An 18,310-nucleotide genomic window follows, 5' to 3' on the forward strand; every position below is an offset into this window, starting at 1 on the left:
TCGCTATAGAATTCTGAAAACTATGACCTAAGTGGAATAGTCGGGAGTTCCAGATGATCTAGTTGGGTCCTCTAATGAGAATATCCAGCAAGTTCACTTGAGAAGTGGTAAGCTGCTCCATTCGAGAATGGGGAAGCATACCCCAAATGATAAAGGGAAAGCTATCGTCACCCATAAAGTAGATGATCATCCCAAGGTTCCTAAAGTAACTCAAAGGTCTCCTAATAAGTAGATTATAATGTGTTGTCATACCTTAAAAGGTTGTTCGCATCCTTGATCATCTATGATGTGCTTCTCTTGTCTTCTTAGCTAAGAGAGACTTTGGTGAAGGTTTTTCTAAAGCCAGAAGTCTTCTATGCTTATTATATATAAGAGAAGATGAAGGAGCCAGTTGTATCATCACAAGACATAGTTGTCATCATCTTCTCTGAGGAGGACCTTTTGTTGGGCACTACAAATCATAATCATTGCCTATACGTGACGACTATGATATACGATACACTGCTAAACTGTACTTTTGCTGATCCTGACGCTTCCATCAACATCATTTTTTGGAACTCGATCGACCACCATTTTCACCCTATAGGTAGCCGCATTTCATTATTGTTGTAATGACGTGAGGCTACATGGTTCAATATCTACTAGTACTCAAATGCTACTTTTTAGCATCATAATATCAGGTTTGGAAGACTGGGTTGCAACCCACACCATCTGACATTTACTCTTTCTTATGCATGTGGTTTATATGGATTTGATCACAGCTAGACTCTTTAGGATAAAATCTTTGCTATAAAAGCTAATCTTAAAAGTTATATCCTAATAAAATTTGGATTAAAAAATGATAATATTTTAAAATCTATTTTTTCATTTTATCTATTTACTTTCCTGCATGGCCTTTAGACTAGTTTTAAAATGATCATAAAATATATGAATATAGCCCCCTTACGTATTAATAAGGCCTCCAGGATTTTGATGTCTTAGATAATTACTTAAATGCCACATAACCCGAGAAAAGTATTCATACTTTCCTTTGTTATTAGCCCATCATATGTTTTATACAATTAGTTAGGTTTTTAGTGTGTTATAGTATGTTATATGCTTGCCCAATCTTGACAGGATTAAAATTCCTTTGTAGGGCAGCTTAGCTATGTGATGAGTTGCCATTTCTCTCTTTCTATATAAGTCTTTTGTCCATACTAATGGTAGATAAAATCCATATTCCATTGTTTTGGTCTATACAGAGTCATAAGAATTTAATCATCTATTCCTTAGACTTCGGATCTGCTGGGTCACTTCGGATGATGTAACACATCAGTTACTGATGAAGAGATCTTAGGCTAAGTTGGGTTGACTACCTTCACAACTTAGTAGATCTCAGGTTCTAATAGACTTGGAGGATGGGTCCTTAGAGTCCCGACATGCTATCTCTACCTGTTGATCTAACTTTTTAGGCACAATTATTTCATTTATCAAGTCTTTTGTAGGCACAAAATGTAGGCCTTCTTAGCTCAGCAGTGACTGTTAGTAGGGTTACAATGATTCACTATCTGCCTCGTGGCTAGTTATGCCTTATGACTAGAGAATCTCTCCATACTAGGACTGTTAAAATTTTCCTTGGTTGCTTATATTTCAGGACTATCAAATACAACTCCTTCAATCGTGTGTTTTCCTAGGAATTCATTAGGATATAATTGATCATAAGGATACATCATTATGGTAGTTCTCTTTGAACACATAGCAAAATAAATTTGATTTTGCATTCTTTTTTGGTTACAGTGGTCTTTCAATAGAATCTTTCTTGTATATTTTTTTTGGTTGAGTATATTTTGTTTACCTTAGATTGATCTTCTCAGTTTATGTTATAAGTATTTTTCTAATTAAATATCTTTGTGGCTTCTGATTTTTATTTATTCTTAAACTTTGTCCATTTTCAATCTATCATTTATTCCTTTGCTTCCTTAAATAGGAGTGGCCTAGTGACCCACCTTAAAATTACCTATTTTATATAGCCTAGTGACCCGCCTTAAAATTACCTATTTTATATACACATTTTATACCCATTTTTTAGGATATTATGCTTTAATGAAAGGTATTTTATGTATTTTTTATTACAGATTCAAGAAAAAGAATTTAAGAGCAGAAAGGAGCAAAAATAAGTCAAAATGGAGCAAAACAAGCCAAACCAAAGAAAATTGCCAAAATCAGTCGAACTGGCGCCTAAGCGGCAAATGAAGATTGTGGATGGGAATTACAGATTCAAGAAAAAGAATTTAAGAGCAGAAATGAGCAAAAATAAGTCAAAATGGAGCAAAATAAGCCAAACCAAAGAAAATTTCCAAAATCAGTCGAACTGGCGCCTAAGCGACAAATGAAGATTGTGGATGGGGCCTAAGCGCGACAGTTTTAGCATCTAGGCGCCAGAGTCGGTTTCTAGAAGATCCATTGAATGATGCCAAATTTTGAAGAGATGTCTGAAGCAACCATTGGTGATTTTTAAGGCTCTATAAACGTAGAGAAAGAGTTATAGAGCCATTTTGAGGAGGGGAGGCACCCATATAGAGACCGCTCTCACCCTGTTAGCTTCAACAATGTCAGAAGCAAGCCACAGATCACTGGCCATTTGGCCCTTCAATACTCGGTTGGTAATCCCCTCGGTAGTATATTTGGGGGGCCAACAATTGAGGTCATGTGAGCATTACTCTGACAGTGTGTAATTCCTTCAGCAATGACTTCATCTTGTCTGCCAAAGTATCTGCCAGCTTAGTGGGAATCCCCTCCGGTGCATGAGCCAACCACAAATGCTTCTTCCATTCCTTCACTTTGTTCTCAACTCTAAGCAGTTGGAGGTTCTTCCCAAAGGATAAAATGGCAAACCTGTTCTTGTCATTTTTAAAAGAAAAAAAAAATAATCAATAAGTCACTCGATCAAGGTATTTTCTCACGGTGGCAGAAGATTACAAAATTCATGATGGCTCCAATTGAGTTCAGGATAAATTGTGAGGGGATGAATCCATATCGGTTGAAGATGCTCCATAACTTAGAGCAAATAGGCAACTACAACTCATTTTTGAACTAATCTATGTAAAAAATCAGGTCATGGCTAAACTTTTTTGTCAATCGATCAAATTCTTGAACTTGTCACAGAGTGATTGTTCTATCAAAGACGTAGGACTTCTACAATTCCATCACATTCGTCGCCGTCAAGTTGGATATGCTCATGGCAGGATAAGTCCCGAAGAGTGTTGGAGAATGCTTCAGATACATTGAAATATCACAAGTGAAGAGAATTGAGAAAGGAATTTGAAGAAGAAGCACGAAAGTGTAAAAAGTAAAATGATGGTTTTGAGCCATATTTATAGAGTGGGCGTGAAAATCAGAACGCCTCAAAAAGATAAGCGTCACACCAAACATCACTTTACATTACCTAATATATTATTTTATTACAAATTGAATGATTGTTGTTTTCATTGGAGAAAAGTTAAAAAAATTGTCTTCCGCCGCTTCAGTCGAAATAACCACTTGTTAAAGCATCCTCCTAAAGACTAAGTCTTTGCCTATCCTCATTTGAAACATTCAGTTGACATCTTGCTGGAATTTGTTCAAAATGATTGACTCTTGAATGGGCCATAACTCAGCCTGTACATCAATCAATTCACTGCGAAGCGCAAAAACATCTTCTTCCAACCTCTTAAAGCAAGGAAGTAGGTCCCGCATAAGCTCATCAGTAGACTCTCTGATCGGTTTCATTGAAGGGTCGACCATTTCCCTTATTTGGTGCTCCATCGAACCGGAGGATAGTTGCAGGCTCTTCAAATGTACTTGTTGGGAGCTGTTGAATGGGTCCATCGATCGGTACACACCCTTATCGATCGATTAAAAAAATGCAGTGACTGGATGTTGTTGTTCATCCACAAGTGTTGGGGCAAAATCAACAATGACATTCTTGGACAACCCACCGGCTCATCTACATTAAGAATAATGTCAATGAATCATTAAAAGTTCCAAAATCAGAAAAATTTACATACCCAAATATTTGTTTAATTCTGAAATGATAACAAAAAACTCATCTGTTCGTTGTGTCAGGAGGGCGTCATCCTTATTTCGCATTAGGGGCGGAAGAAAGTTGATGAGAACCTTTTCTTTCAACCCACCATGACCACTCTCGGTTCCTTTGACAGGTGGAAAAACTTACAGATTTTCCTCAAATATCATGCCAATACTTGGACCAGAAGTAATAATTTTTGGTGAGCGTCCATCTTCAGGGACTTCTTCGGTGTCTGACTATCAGGACTTTCCAAAGAAGCGACTTAATTGCCTGACTCAAGTTCAGGTGTCGACGACTTATGTTTCTTTACAACTTTCTTTTTCTTCTTTTTTAATGATGTCGAGTAAGGAACCTGAAAGCCTTACAAAGCTAAAAGGTGAATGTTGATGCTCTTCTTGCCAGAACCGTCAACCATGTTGTCTTTTTAGGAACCCAAGAGACGTTGAATGAAATGAATATAATGCAAGTCTTCATGCTCTATTTATAGGGTTCACTTGGCATGGAATGCAAGAGAGAATTAACTTTTCATTTACTGTGTTGTTTGTTGCTTGATAATTTTTTTGTCCTTATCGTAATTGTCGCTATCAAGGAGCCAAAAAATTGGAGAACAAATATGTATACAACAAAAATGCCAACACGAATCTCAAATGAATCAAATCGCTAGGAATGGGGTTTCAAGTGACTGAAGTTCCGAGCCAAAGAACGAGGTGTGGATTGACCAAGCAGTCGATCAACTACACAACGAAATCGATTGACGAACCTATTAACCAACGAGCCTCTTACCGAATTGATCAGAGGGATTTCATTGATCGACCGATCCTCCCAGCAGAAGAGATCTCATATATACGACGGTCGACATGACTAGTCAAAACTGAATCATCCGACAATCAATAAATATTATATTTCTTTTGTATTATAATATATTTTTTCCTCGATAGACACGTCGATTCAGTCATTTTGACAGTTATTATAACTATTCTCTATCTTTTTTGTAGCTGTATTTTAGACCCTTATAACTAGGAGGTCAAGACATAAATGAAGTGACACATTCTCTCTCTCTCCCTCCCTCTCTCTCTCTCTCTCTCTCCACTATATTTCTCTCTATTTATCCTCTTAGCTCTAACTCTCGGGTCATATATACAAAAAGAGAAGTTTCTCTCTATTTATCCTCTTAGCTCTAACTCTCGGGTCATATATACAAGGATTCGACACATTATATCATAGGATCACTTTTTTTGGCTCGAGTTTTTAGATTTGAAGTGTTCTTTAGAATAAAATATTAGGTGGGACACGCTCTAATGTTTCTTTGCTCTTTAGACATACATTCTTTTGAATTCTAAGTTGAACCGGCTTGAACCAAGCCGGATCTGTCATTCCGAACCGAACTTCGGGATCGCCCCTTATGTATATAAAATCGGACAGACGTGAAGCCCGATTGTGCCAAGCTGAACCCTGTTCCAGGTCTTCCGGGGAAGACAAGGATCGAGATGGCGAGCGCCGCGGTGGAGAAGACAGCGGAGGAACTAAGAAAGGAGATCGCGGAACTCCAGCGTCAGCAATGGGAGGTTCGATCGTCTTCCTTAATGTTTCTCTGTCCCTTTATTTTCCAATAATTTCTCTTTTTACGCCCCAGAAAGTCCTATCTTAGTCCCTAAGCGATTATGCCTCTCGTTGTGCACAGATAACAGAGCGTCTTCGAAATCCGAGGGGTGTTCGCCGTGCAGCCGCAAGCGCCGGCGGATCACGGATCCGCGGCGTGATCAGACCGGTAAGAAGTTTCTCAATTTTCTTTTGTCGCTTTCAGCTTTGCTGATTTTTCTCCGTCTTTTACACTTCAGGCTCCGGAATCGGAGGAGCAGCCGGTTTCTAAGAGGCGACTCTCTTCTGCAGTTGTGAAGGTTTGTAATCATTTTATTATTATTTTTTTATTTTTTCTTTCCGATTACTTTGCATTTTTTTTTAGTTTTGTTGTGCTGATGGAAAGTTTTTATGAAGGTGGATGGTGAAGAGAGCAAGAATGATAATGCTGAAGCAGGAGATCTCCAGGTTCAGGATACAGCTGTGGAAGTTGGCGCTTCTTCTGGCGGGGAGAGCGCCAGGTTAAGGTCTGGGAGTGGACAGATTAATGGGGGGTTTAGAAGAGATGGTAATGTCCGGTTGAGGAAGATGGTGAGGCTTAAATTTGATACTTTGATTGTTTTTCGTAGGATACTTGTTTTTGTTAATGGTCACTTGTTTTCTCCTTCTTACAAGCAGGACTATGATGCTATTCCAACAGAAACAGTTCCTAGGGTGTTGCCTAAGGAGGATGACCCAAACTTGGTGAAGAGAAATAGAAGGATGCTGGGCCAGCTACTGGGTACACTGGAGGTAGTAATGACTAAGACACAAACACACACATAATTCACCTAAAATCTTTTGAAAACTTTCGCTATTAACATTCGACCTGCTATCTGCATATTGTTTGCAGGCACATATAATCATGTGATGTATAGCTTTTTTAACAATTTTGAATTTGATAACTTTCCAAGTATTTACTGGAGTGTAAAGTGTATGGAATGATGCTATAATATTAAACAATGCATTTCTAAATCTTGTCTTTTTCTGCTGAGATTGAGTTCATCCCTTTAAAGGTGTTTGACAAGGTTTTTTTTTTTTCTATTGAATAAAAATGTCAAGCTGGAAAAATCGTTAACTGATGCAATGAATCTTGCATATTTCTATTTTTTTTACTTTATGGAATGGTCATGAAAAGGGCTTACCTGACAAGCGTTTGCATGCTGTAGGCAGTCAATCTATGATTATTATGTTTGAATGCATACAAATAAACTGAGGGTAGACTAAAGATATTATATATAAAGGATGTTCATCTTGTATATTCTGTAATTCTGTTTTGTTTCAGTTGTTATGAATCATGTTTCTATTTTTTTCTAGCATTGCAAGTGCTTATCGAATAGAGTTGTTGTTTAGAGAAGTTTAACTGATCTATTTGTGTTCATTAGAAATTTCGTGAAGAAGACAAGCAGCTTTCATCAACTGAGGCATATATGAGGAGATCTGATTCATTGAAGAGGGTGAGTGTGCCATTTTCTTTTGACATGCCTCACTGTTGTTTGTTCCTTATGCAAGTTTCATTTTACGCAACTGTTTTTGATAGTTTTGAGTGTCTTATAGCCGCAAAGAAGCTTATATTTTTTCCTTATTTTGATTTGGGGGAGAATTAATTTAGGAAAATGTTAAGTCTGATATCTTGAACCAATTTTGATCAGTATATCCTTAAAAACTTACCACGTGGCATTTCTATTATATTTAAATGGCAAATTATATGATTCCAATTTTGCTACTAAATTTGAATATAATTAAGATTACAACAATCAGGAAGCCTTTATTCACCACGTGAGGTTGGCTACATGAATTCTTTTTCTCTATTGTGTCCTATTGTGTGTCATATTTTCATCTAATTCTAATAAATTAAGATAATTTTAATGCAATAAGGCCAAGTGTTTTTTGGTCTACCTCTATCTTTCTTAACATAAGTTGAATCTAAAACATCTACTCTCCTAACCGGATAATCAGGTGATCGACGTTTAATGTGACCAAACCATCGAAGACGACTTTCTCTAATCTTGTCTGCCACCAGAGCTACACCAACCCTTTCACATATACATTTTCGCATTTTGCCTCTTAGTGTCAAGCCACTAATCCATCTAAGCATTATTATCTCAACAACACTTAATTTAGCTTTATGCTTCTCTTTTAAAGGCCAACATTCTGCGGCATAAAACATTGTAGGTTTCACCACCATTTTATATATTTTTTTTTAAGTCTAAGCGGTACTTTTCTATCACACAATAGACCCGATGCATTCCTCCACTTCAACCAATCCACTTAAATTTTACTAATAACATCCCCCATCTATATCACCATCACTTTGAACAATGGATCCGAGATATCTAAACATTCATAGCTTTTAATGATTTGATCACCCATATTTACAACTCTACCTCTAGATCTGTTACTATTATAATTACATTCCATGTATTTTGTTTTAGATCTACTCAAACGAAGGCCTTACTCTAATGTAGACCTCCGTAATTCAAGTTTTTCCTAAACTTTTTCTCTAGTCGTATCCACAAGAAGGATTTCATCAACGAAAAGCATACACCAAGGTACATCCTCCTGTAACTCTCCAGTAAGAGCATCCATAACTAAAGCAAAAAGATATAAGCTTAAAGCCGATCCCGGATGTACTCCAACTACAATTGAAAAATAATTGGTCAATCCTCCTTCTGTTTGAATACAAGGAACAACTCTAGTATACACATCTTCAATGATTTGAATACAAGTCATACCAACACTTTTCTTTTCCAGAACTCTCCAAAGAACTTCTCTTGGAACCTCATCTTAAGCTTTTTCTAAATCAATAAAAATCATAAATCAATAAAAATCATATGTAAAATCATATGTAGATCCTCCTTGCTCTCTCTGTACTTCTCCATCAAACCTCTCAATAAAAGAATAGTTTCCATAGTAGGCTTGCCTAACATAAATCCAAATTGATTATGCAAAATCTTTGTATCACGTCTTAGCCTATGTTCAACTACTCTCTCCTATAATTTTAATGTATGAGACATTAATTTAATTCTTCTATAATCTGCACACTCTTGTGTATCCCCTTTCTGCTTAAAAATTTGCACCAAAATACTCTTTCTTCACTCTTCAGACGTCTTTTTAGTTTTTAAAATAATATTAAAGTGTTCAGTAAGCCAAAAAAATCCAAAATTGTTTAAATATTTTCACACTTTAACTGGGATATCATCAGTTCTTATTGATTTTTCACCCTTGGTTTTCTTTAAAGCATCATCAACTTTCTTTTTACTAGTGTGACAGTGATAATAAAAAGTTTTATTATTGTTAACTGTATTAAAATCACTAAGATCGATTGTATTATCAGAAAATTCATTGAAAAATTTATCAAAATATCTCATCCACCTATATTGAGTATTTTTCTCTAAAAAATATTTTTTGATTTTTATCTTTAATACACTCAACTTGAATTAAAATTTTTTTCTTTTCTCTTTATTTGGGTGGTTTATACATGTATTTTCCACTCTCTTTAGTATATAATTTATTATGAAGATCGTTAAAAGTAGAATTCTTAGTTTCACAAATAGTTTTTTTAGACTCCTTACGGTCATCTTGTATTTTTCCCAGTTCTCTTAGTTTTTATATTTAAATCAATTTTTATAACAAAATTTCTTATATTTTATTTATTTTTCACATTATTATTCCTAATTTTTCAATTACATCTTTTGCCACTAATTTAATAGTGCTTATTATTTCCCTAAATAAAGTATTAACAATAACAAAATCATAAGCTAAAACAAAATCTAATGTAGTTCTTCCTTCTTCACTAATTATTCCAAAACCATAGCCGCCATAAATATTTCTAAAATCTTCAACCACTCTACCCATATTTCAATTTAAATCTTCTCTACTTAAAATTCTTTCTTCAAGAGGTATATATATTAATTCTTCTAGGTCATTCCAAAATTTTTCTTTTTAACCTATATATAAAACTACTTAAGCAACATAAATATTTATAACATTAAAAATTTTAGTATCAATAATAATCTTTAGCGTTATAATTTTATCTTTAATTCTATTAATTTTTACAATATTATTATTCGATATTATCTCTTTAACTTTTGCTTATAATTACGCCTTTATTATTTCTAGTGCGACTCTTACCTAAGTATCAAAATTTAAAACCTAAGTTATCAATCTCTTTAGTTTTTTTTTTAGCCCATTTAGTTTATTGAATGCATAAGATGTTTATTTTCTTATGAACTATAATATCTACTAATTTCATTAATTTACTTATGAGAATATCTATATTCCAAGATCTTATCATGATATTAGTTTTATGGAATAACTTCTTTGCCCGCATTCGTCCATAATGTGGGAACTCTTTTTTTTTTTTTTGACACTTTAACCAGATGTCGGTGTAGTGGCCCTTGCATAATTTTCACTGTATTCAGACCATACAACGTGTCGCTTTTAGGGGACGCCTAAGCATTTACAGAATAATTTAAAGAATTTATGACATGATTTTGGACAAAAAATTTTATGTTGGTTGTGCACAACCCTCCACTTTTTGCGTCCAGGACTTGGGACTCGGCAATTGCAGTATTAATAAACAAAATATATTTAAGACTATGGCCATGAAATGTATTACAAACAAAATATATGACATTTATATATACTAAGCAGAATAAATGGGATACATTTTATGACCATTTGGATGAAAATTTGTTTTGGATATCATGACCCAATTTGTTTTCCATTAAGTTACATGCAGCATAAGAAATTTTTTGAATGCATTCTGTAATCTCATGCCGCATCTCACATTGAAGCATAGAAGTCGCATGCTTTAAGCTTTACCAGAGCTAAAAATGGCTGCAGATGATTTGTGGAAATTAGATACATAAATTCCAATTAATCCTAAAGTAGATATCTGAAAGTAACTATTGAAGCGTCATAATCAACCAAAGATAGGGTGATGTTGTGGAAATGCTGGTGCAGCATTGTCGTGATGATGCATTTCATACCACTGAAAACTGTCGCTTTTGGCTATTACGTTTGTATGTTCCACGGTTCTTTGTTATGAATATTTATCTTTTCAGGCCTCTACTTTTAATAACTGGAGTTAGCACTTTTGTGAAGCTTTAGTCAACATTTTTGACATGTTATGACTATTTATTGGACTGGAGCATTCCATGGCGAGAATTGTGTTTTGTGAAAGTTTTAAATCTAGATTTTTCAAAATTTTTTGTGTCCAATAAAAAAATTGAGAAATTAAGAGGGTTAATCTTGCAGTATGTGCTCAAATAAATGAATTTTTTTTTTTTTTTTTCTAGGGTGGATATGGGGTATAGAAGACAAATTTTATCCCTAATCAACAATTCTTTGCATGGATAGTTTCATTTGGAAAGTAATTACATGATCTTACTTAAAATATATGTAAATTATTTTTTGTTGCTATATATCCATGACCATTGTGCTAATTAGTTTTTTTTACCTATTAAGTCTATTTTTTCTACAAATACATGGACAAATTGAAGCTTTTATAGCTTCATTTTGAGAATGTTGTAATTTTTTATCCATTATGCATTACTACTCTCACCGCAATGGATGATCTTCTATGTGAGTTTGTTGTCCTTTGTTATGAATCCTTGGCTTGTAGGGTATTTCCTGGTAACTTGTTCACACAAATTAAAATTGTTACATGCCAGATTTTTTAAAAGAAAACACGGCAAAACATTGAAAACTTGGGAAAAAAAGGCCTCATCTACTGAATGGTAACTGTTCTCTAAATATGTGTTTGCTTGCTACAAAGCTGATAGATCCTTATTAGTGATCAAATTTGTTTTTCCACTGGATCATAGTTCAACTAGTTCATTGGGATTTCTTCTATTAATTCGAAATGTTATGATCAATAAGTGTTGTAAATTTTGAAACCTTATATATAAAAAAAAGAACGAAAAAGATGCAAAATGTCAGAAGCATTATACTCCAATGGAGTGAGAATTGAGAAATAGATGTTGCCACAAACATTATACTCCTAAGGACAGAGAAATGCCTATGGCTGATCCTTAAAGTCAAGCTGCTGGAAATTGTGGGTTGTACTATAGTGCAAAGAGATGGCCAAGTTAAAAATTTGTGTTATGGTACAGTACGGCTACTATTTTAATGTAGCTGATCATGAATGGTGATGATATCAGGCTGAGACAAACATACACTCATGTGAACAATGATGAAATTATGATGAGAGTTAATAGCTCTCAAAGTGGTGTGCATGTGTATGCGCGTGTCTATATATATATATATATACCCGCGCATGCTCATGTGTGATGTATGTGTGTAGACACATGCATGTATGTTTTATTAAACAGTAAAATCAGCTTCAAGTTGCATTTTCATATCAATCATTGTAGAGTTTTATAAACAAATATATATGTTTTTAGTCATAAAATTAAAAATACTAGCTTCGGCAGTGCAAGTGCAAAAGGTATCTCTCTTTCTCTCACGAACACACACAAGATATGTGTGTGTGTGTGTGTGTGTGTGTGTGTGTGTGTGTGTGTGTGTGTGTGTGTGTGTGTGACCTTTTGTCTTCAAATTTTAATCAGTGATGGTGAGCTTTAGAGGAATTTTGCATTTTAAAAGAGGGGCGGGGAATAAGTTGTGAGGACACCTGATCTAGAAGATGATAAAAGATTTACAGTAATTTGATAATATCTTATGTAGTTGAGTATAATTTGAACGGGTATCATTGTGCTTTGGAGTTTAAGGACTAAAATGTAAGAGAAGTGGTGTTCAAGTAAATATTCAGTAGGGTCAGCTAGTGTTGGAACTAGTTCATTCAACTAACAAGTTTTTAGTTTTTCAATGTTGTTTAGAGTGCCTTAGGTAGCTGGTTTTAAGCAGGATCTATACAGGATTTATGCTAAATCCTGCCAAAAGGCAAAAAAGGCAAAAAAGTCAATGGTAAATCCTATAGTCTTAAATCCCATTTTTTCTTTGTTTTGCCTTAAATCCTGGATTTAGTAAATTCCGTTGAAAGATGGATTTATGGGATTTGGAGAAGCTTAAGCCCTGGGAAAGATAAATCCTACTAAAGTTGCCAAATAGCTTCTCCAAATTTATTTGGATTTATTTATTAACATTTCAAACAGTTTTCAGGATTTAAGATTTCATAAATCCGAATTTACAAGATTTACTAAATCCTATTTAAACTAAATCCTACTTGCAACCAAAAGCCCTAAAGGCTTGGCTTTTTTTTGAAAAGGGCTATCTGAACCATGTAGGCTTGGTTCCTCTTTTAGGCTGGCTTTTTCTTGTATGGTTTAGTGCAATCACTTTTCGTTATGACTCCATTAAGCTCAACACCTTGAATGTTTTAGAGTATCAGAATTAAGAAGACACGATTGTTTTTTGAGCTATGCCAGCTTTAACATTAGAAACCTTGCTAACAACTAGTTCTATTTGACTGGTCATGCCTCCTCCCAATTACCTTATTGATGTGAGCAAGCTAATATGTCGTGCTCTACTACCAACTAAAATTGCAAAAAAAATTACAATTTAGTTAAATGAGCATCGAAGGTAACAAATTAAGCAAGTTCAATAATCAGGGAATGTCCATGGTGTGTTCAATAATGCTAAAACAAACATGATATTTATTTTTTCTCAACTCCTTTATTTTTATCTTAAAAGATAAATAGTATAACCTTATGTCATCTATAGATCTCTCTGAAGGAAGAGCCTTATTGAGACACAAATAAGACATTGGATGATTATCTTGTGTAATTGAGAGCCCACATACCCATTATTGATTTTTTCTTGATAGACCTTATATGTTTTATGGGAGTAGGCTGAACAGAAAGCCCGTGAGGAAAGTGAGAGGCTAAGGCAACAAGAAAGAGAGCAGATTTCTGAGAAGCGCAGACGTGATTTGGTAATTATATTGGATATAAAGTAATATTGCTCATTCTGTTATCGTTTTTGGCGTATTAAATCATCTTTATATCTTCTTCAAATGTTTAATCTATAGACCCTTCGAGCTCGTGTTGCTGCAAAGGCGGAGGAAAAGAAATTGGAGCTTCTGTTTCTCTTGTGGGCTGAGCATCATAAGAAGCTCTCCAATTTTTTAAGGTACATGAAACGTAGCAAAGGCCTCTAGAAATTCTTCCCTTATTTCTTAGTGTTAGTGTTGCATTCTTCTTTTATTGTTATTTCTATTTGTTTAGTTTTCCTGATGGATTATACAATACTGATATATTGAACTAATATTTCTATACGAACTGCAGGTTATTTTTAATCTTGGTCCAAAGTGTCCTATTGACAATTTTAGTTGAGACAGATAAGTTTCTGTTTCTATAAGTAGTTGAAATTCAGTGTGACTGAAAGCATTCCTACATGGTCTTGCTCTAATTTGAATGGTTACTCTTTTTTTTATTCTATATTGTTCGTGATCTCATATTCCTTTTTGTTTGGTTGCCTTTTTTGTCAGGACAAAAGCAGAACCTCCCATATATTACATGCCAGTCAAGCCTTTAGTTGAGGATGCAGCTTTTATGAGCCAACATAAGGAACAGGTAAATATTTTGATGCTCACGGTTTGCTTTGTTGGCTACTACTTCTACAATTTTTATAAAACTAGAACTTTGTTTTTTGGTTTTGCAAATTTGTTTTCTATTGTACTTGAGTTTAGGATATAAATGTCTTGGACACTTCATTGGCCATTCAGGCTCTTTTAAAATTCTTGTTCTTCTTATTAATGGAGCTATTGATTTGACTAAAATGTTCAATTTTGTTTGAAAATTGGATCGATTTTTATCCAATCGAGCTTAAATTGAAATTAACTAGGCAAATAAAAAATTGAGTTGATTCAAGCTTCAATATAAATTTGCTAGCTTGAGGTTTAGTTGAAATTTAAATGCATATATCTATCTATGCATGTATCGATATATTCTTATGCAATTATATTTTTATATATTCATCCATCTATATATTGATGTATTTATGTATGTATGGGTGCAAGAAAGTAAGATTAAGTATTTGTATTTCAGGATAAAAAATCAATTCAATATTGAGATAACTTGAAATGAATGAGCCAAAGTTGACTCAATTTGAGCCAACCTATATCTAGCATTGTTTAATATCTAGATTGGATGGAATGACTTGGCGCTAATATGAGCCAAGGTGGATAAACTCATGAGATCATTAACAACTCTGGAAATGGACGTGTTAACGATTGTTTTTGGTTCAAGGTTATTGTTGAGAGGAAGATACTTGGTAGTGATGCTTATATTTGTTAGTGTTATGGTTGAATTAGTATTTTAAACATTGTAAGGATATTTTCAGTAAACAAATTTTCTTTTTATTTCTCCTCTCAAATTGTATATCTATGTTGTTGTCATGTGCCCAATGTGGTCAAACTCCACTTATTTTCACATTGTTGCTCTGTCGGAGCTTCTTCAATAGAATTCCTACAATAGGAACCATGAGAGCTGGATCATCCCCTTAAAACCTTGCATTATATTTATAAGTGTTCCCAAGGATGATCTCCATTCCAGAGGATGCTCTTAGGTGGGGTGCTTTAGAATTTCTTTCCGTGTATTTTACACCTGTCAATTGTATGTAGGAGTAAATTTTTCTTTTGGACCACAATAATGGCTCAACATACTTCATCACAAATTTTGAAATATGTTGTTTTCTCAATTGGTCGTGTTTAGGATATGTACTACCGTTTATGGTATTGTCTATCCATGCATGTATGGTACATGCCAATTTGATATTTTGGAGAAGTAATGACCCTTATGATGACATCCCATCTGTTGTTTCTCAGCATGTCTTCTTTAACTTTCAATGCTTTAACATTATCTATATTCAAGTTGAGCCTAGTGTTTTGAGCTATGTTAGATGGTTTGTAGGACTATGGAATCAATTGGCCATAATTATGAGGCATTTCTTAAATGTTCAGAAGTTTGTTTAGGAATTCTCCCCGAGCATATGCTCAAAAGAGTTTTTTCGCTTTTCATTCCAATTGTCTTGCTGAGCAATGTAATGGCCAATCTATTCAAGTACCCCAGGTCAAGTGGATCCTTTTGGTCATTAACTCATTTAATCTTGTGCCACTACATCCTATCCTGACCTAATTTAGTCTTCCCATTCATCCAAATGAAACCTTCAAAAGTGCAAATTTATCTATTTGGCTCAAATTGCTCCTTTCAAGGTGGATTAGTGCTCATGTTTGTCCGTCTTATGTTATCAGGCAACTCAAGCCACATGAACGAGTTGTTATGAGCATGCTTATGACTCTTCTGTCTCTCTTTTGGTTTGTATTTGATGAAATAATTTTGATAAGTAATTTGAGATGCGGAGCGTAAAATCTATCAAGCTTGGATCATTTATTATTCTGGGTTTCCTTGGTTTCTTGTTGACAAAAAGTGTCTGATCAATAATGTTTTTGAAAGATTGAATACTTTAGTTTGCTGATCTTTTGTTTTTGTCTCGTTACCTCTTGCGGACAACTTGTAGCATGATTGCAAGGATTGACTTGCTTGCTTTCTCTATACTCCTTTTTTGTTGTCTTGTGAACTTGATTTGAATTCGAGTGAACCGAACTTGATCCTTTGAATTTTTATTCCTCTTGGAGATAAACTTGTTGCTTGGTACTCAACCAGTCAGGTTTAAAAAAGTTAATCTAGTTATATTAAATTTGGTAACATTTACCCATTCCTTAGAAGAATTAAAATTGTAATATGATTTATTGAAGATTTTAGGTCTTCATTTAATGTCCAGTGCCTTCTCCTCCATTCACTTGTGTGACTGTGTCTCATCTTGAGCACGAAACATCAATTCCCATTTTTGGGGGGCATTTACATACATTCCACACAGTTCGTATTTATTTACGTATGTAACACCAAAGCATTTATAATTACATGCACACCAGTTAAATCTTTAACATTACATAAAAATATCACTATCGGTATCTTCTTAAAAGTGAAATACACCTTTTCATGCATAGATTTATGACACCAAGGTCTTGTAAATGTAAATATTAAACTTTGGGTGTCAGATATGTAAATACATAGTAATTGTATGGCATGTATGTAAATTTCCATCTTTTCTTTCTTTTGTTTTAGGTTTTTGTTGAGAGGTAGAGTATGATGGTAAGAATGCTCACATAGGGAGGCATTTTGTTGTTGATTTAGTAGTGTCATTCAAACTCCTACACAATATTTAACCCCTTTAAGAGAATCTAGGATAGTCAAATCACCCCTTTTTTAACACATTTTATTTTAGGAACATTTACATTTCTTATGTATTTATAAATCTAATACCTATACTTTATTTTTCACATTTATACCACCCAAATCTTTCATATCACATAAAAATACCCCTATTTTAATTTTGAAAAGTGAAATTCACCTTTTCATGCATTATAGGTAAATTGACACGTAAAAATTGAAGTTTAGATTGTTACATAAATAAATACCTAAAAAATGAGTGGCATGCATGTAAATCTTCCTTTCTCATCCATTCCCAGGACGATTACCCTCAAAAAAACGGCAACTTGCTCCTCATATGGTTATCCAACCATTTTTGTGCTTCATTCACATGTCGAGCGTATAAAGAGATGAATCTTTCTTTTTTACGAAGGTAATAGTCGACAACTTTTATCTAGGGTTTATAAATGCATTATCGCTACAATTGGTCACCTCTTCGATGTCCGCTTTCATCAGCATAAATTTTATTCTTGCATCTTGGTCATTTAAAAAAAGAAATATTGCAAGATGAGCCCTGATCATTTCAAAATCTGGATTTTACCGCCCTCTTTACATTCATAATGGGTGGATTTCATAAGGGGGATCCCCTTTTGTGCCAAGCATTATTGCATTAACTGAAATCAATTTCACCATTTATATACTAAAACAATAAATAATCTATCACCTTGGCCACTTCCTACAGGCCCTTCAAGAATGGAAGTCCTTGCGAAGAGCGGAGCTGTCCGAATACCAGAAACAGATTGAAGAGAATTATATCTCTAATGTGGACAAGGAGCTCGAAAGGTGGCAAAATGCAAGGAACGCGAGGAGATCGAACAATCTGGTTAATCTCCAGGAAACCATGGACAAGGAGCTTGAGACACACAGGTTAGAACATGGCCCCAAAACGAGGAGGATAGCTGGAACCAATGATGAGGATGAGGATGTAGAAGATATTATTGTCGACGATGAACTCATTGACGAGGTCCTTGAGCCGCAGGACAGGCATGAGACCGACTCAACTAAGGCCCCAGAAGCAGGTAACGGTAGTTCTGTTCCAGCTTGAGAGAAAACCATTAAAAAAACATTGTTTTTCTCGTATCCGTAATGATCTTACTCTTAATTTCTTGGTGTTTAGAGGCTTTCCTTTTATCTTTGATATGATTAAGGTTTTGACTTGAAGATTGTGTGCTTGAAATGAAGGCGTTTTTGATGTGTTGTGCTTGCTGAGGTTACTATGGAAGATTATAGATGCAGCTGATTTCTGCGAATGTTAGCTCTTTTTTTTTTTTTCACTCTTTTCATTTTTGGCAGATTCCCAAGTCATTTTTCTTAATTGTTGTTTGCTTATTGATAGGGATTTCACATTTGGTACGCATTCATAGGATATATTTAGGGCAGCTGCAGGCTGCTACAAAAAAAAAAAAAGGAA

General features: G+C 34.6%; 1 protein-coding gene across 2 annotated transcripts; it reads left to right on the forward strand.

Annotated features, from left to right (window-relative positions):
- The first annotated feature begins 5,491 nt into the window (after positions 1-5,491).
- Positions 5,492-18,001, forward strand: LOC110032517 (pinin). 2 transcript variants are annotated; one of them, XM_020736177.1, is made up of 11 exons: positions 5,492-5,610; positions 5,727-5,813; positions 5,884-5,943; positions 6,041-6,214; positions 6,302-6,415; positions 7,048-7,119; positions 13,479-13,562; positions 13,659-13,759; positions 14,118-14,202; positions 17,160-17,272; positions 17,582-17,857. In XM_020736177.1, the coding sequence occupies exons 1-11, from the start codon at positions 5,533-5,535 to the stop codon at positions 17,769-17,771; spliced, it is 1,158 nt and encodes a 385-aa protein (XP_020591836.1). In that variant the 5' UTR covers positions 5,492-5,532; the 3' UTR covers positions 17,772-17,857. The 2 variants fall into 2 exon arrangements, with proteins under 2 accessions (XP_020591836.1, XP_020591835.1); XM_020736176.1 differs by lacking the exon at positions 17,160-17,272 and having other exon boundaries at positions 17,582-18,001.
- Positions 18,002-18,310: the final 309 nt, after the last annotated feature.

This window comes from Phalaenopsis equestris, unplaced genomic scaffold (assembly GCF_001263595.1).
Source record: "Phalaenopsis equestris unplaced genomic scaffold, ASM126359v1 Scaffold000958, whole genome shotgun sequence".
Taxonomy (NCBI): Eukaryota; Viridiplantae; Streptophyta; class Magnoliopsida; order Asparagales; family Orchidaceae; genus Phalaenopsis; species Phalaenopsis equestris.

Bases quoted from the DNA above. Each gene is read 5' to 3' on its own strand.
- LOC110032517 (XM_020736176.1), top strand. From the start codon at position 5,533: ATGGCGAGCGCCGCGGTGGAGAAGACAGCGGAGGAACTAAGAAAGGAG. The intron at 5,814-5,883 runs GTAAGAAGTTTC...TTTACACTTCAG, and splicing joins TCCGCGGCGTGATCAGACCG to GCTCCGGAATCGGAGGAGCA. The intron at 6,416-7,047 runs GTAGTAATGACT...TGTGTTCATTAG, and splicing joins AGCTACTGGGTACACTGGAG to AAATTTCGTGAAGAAGACAA.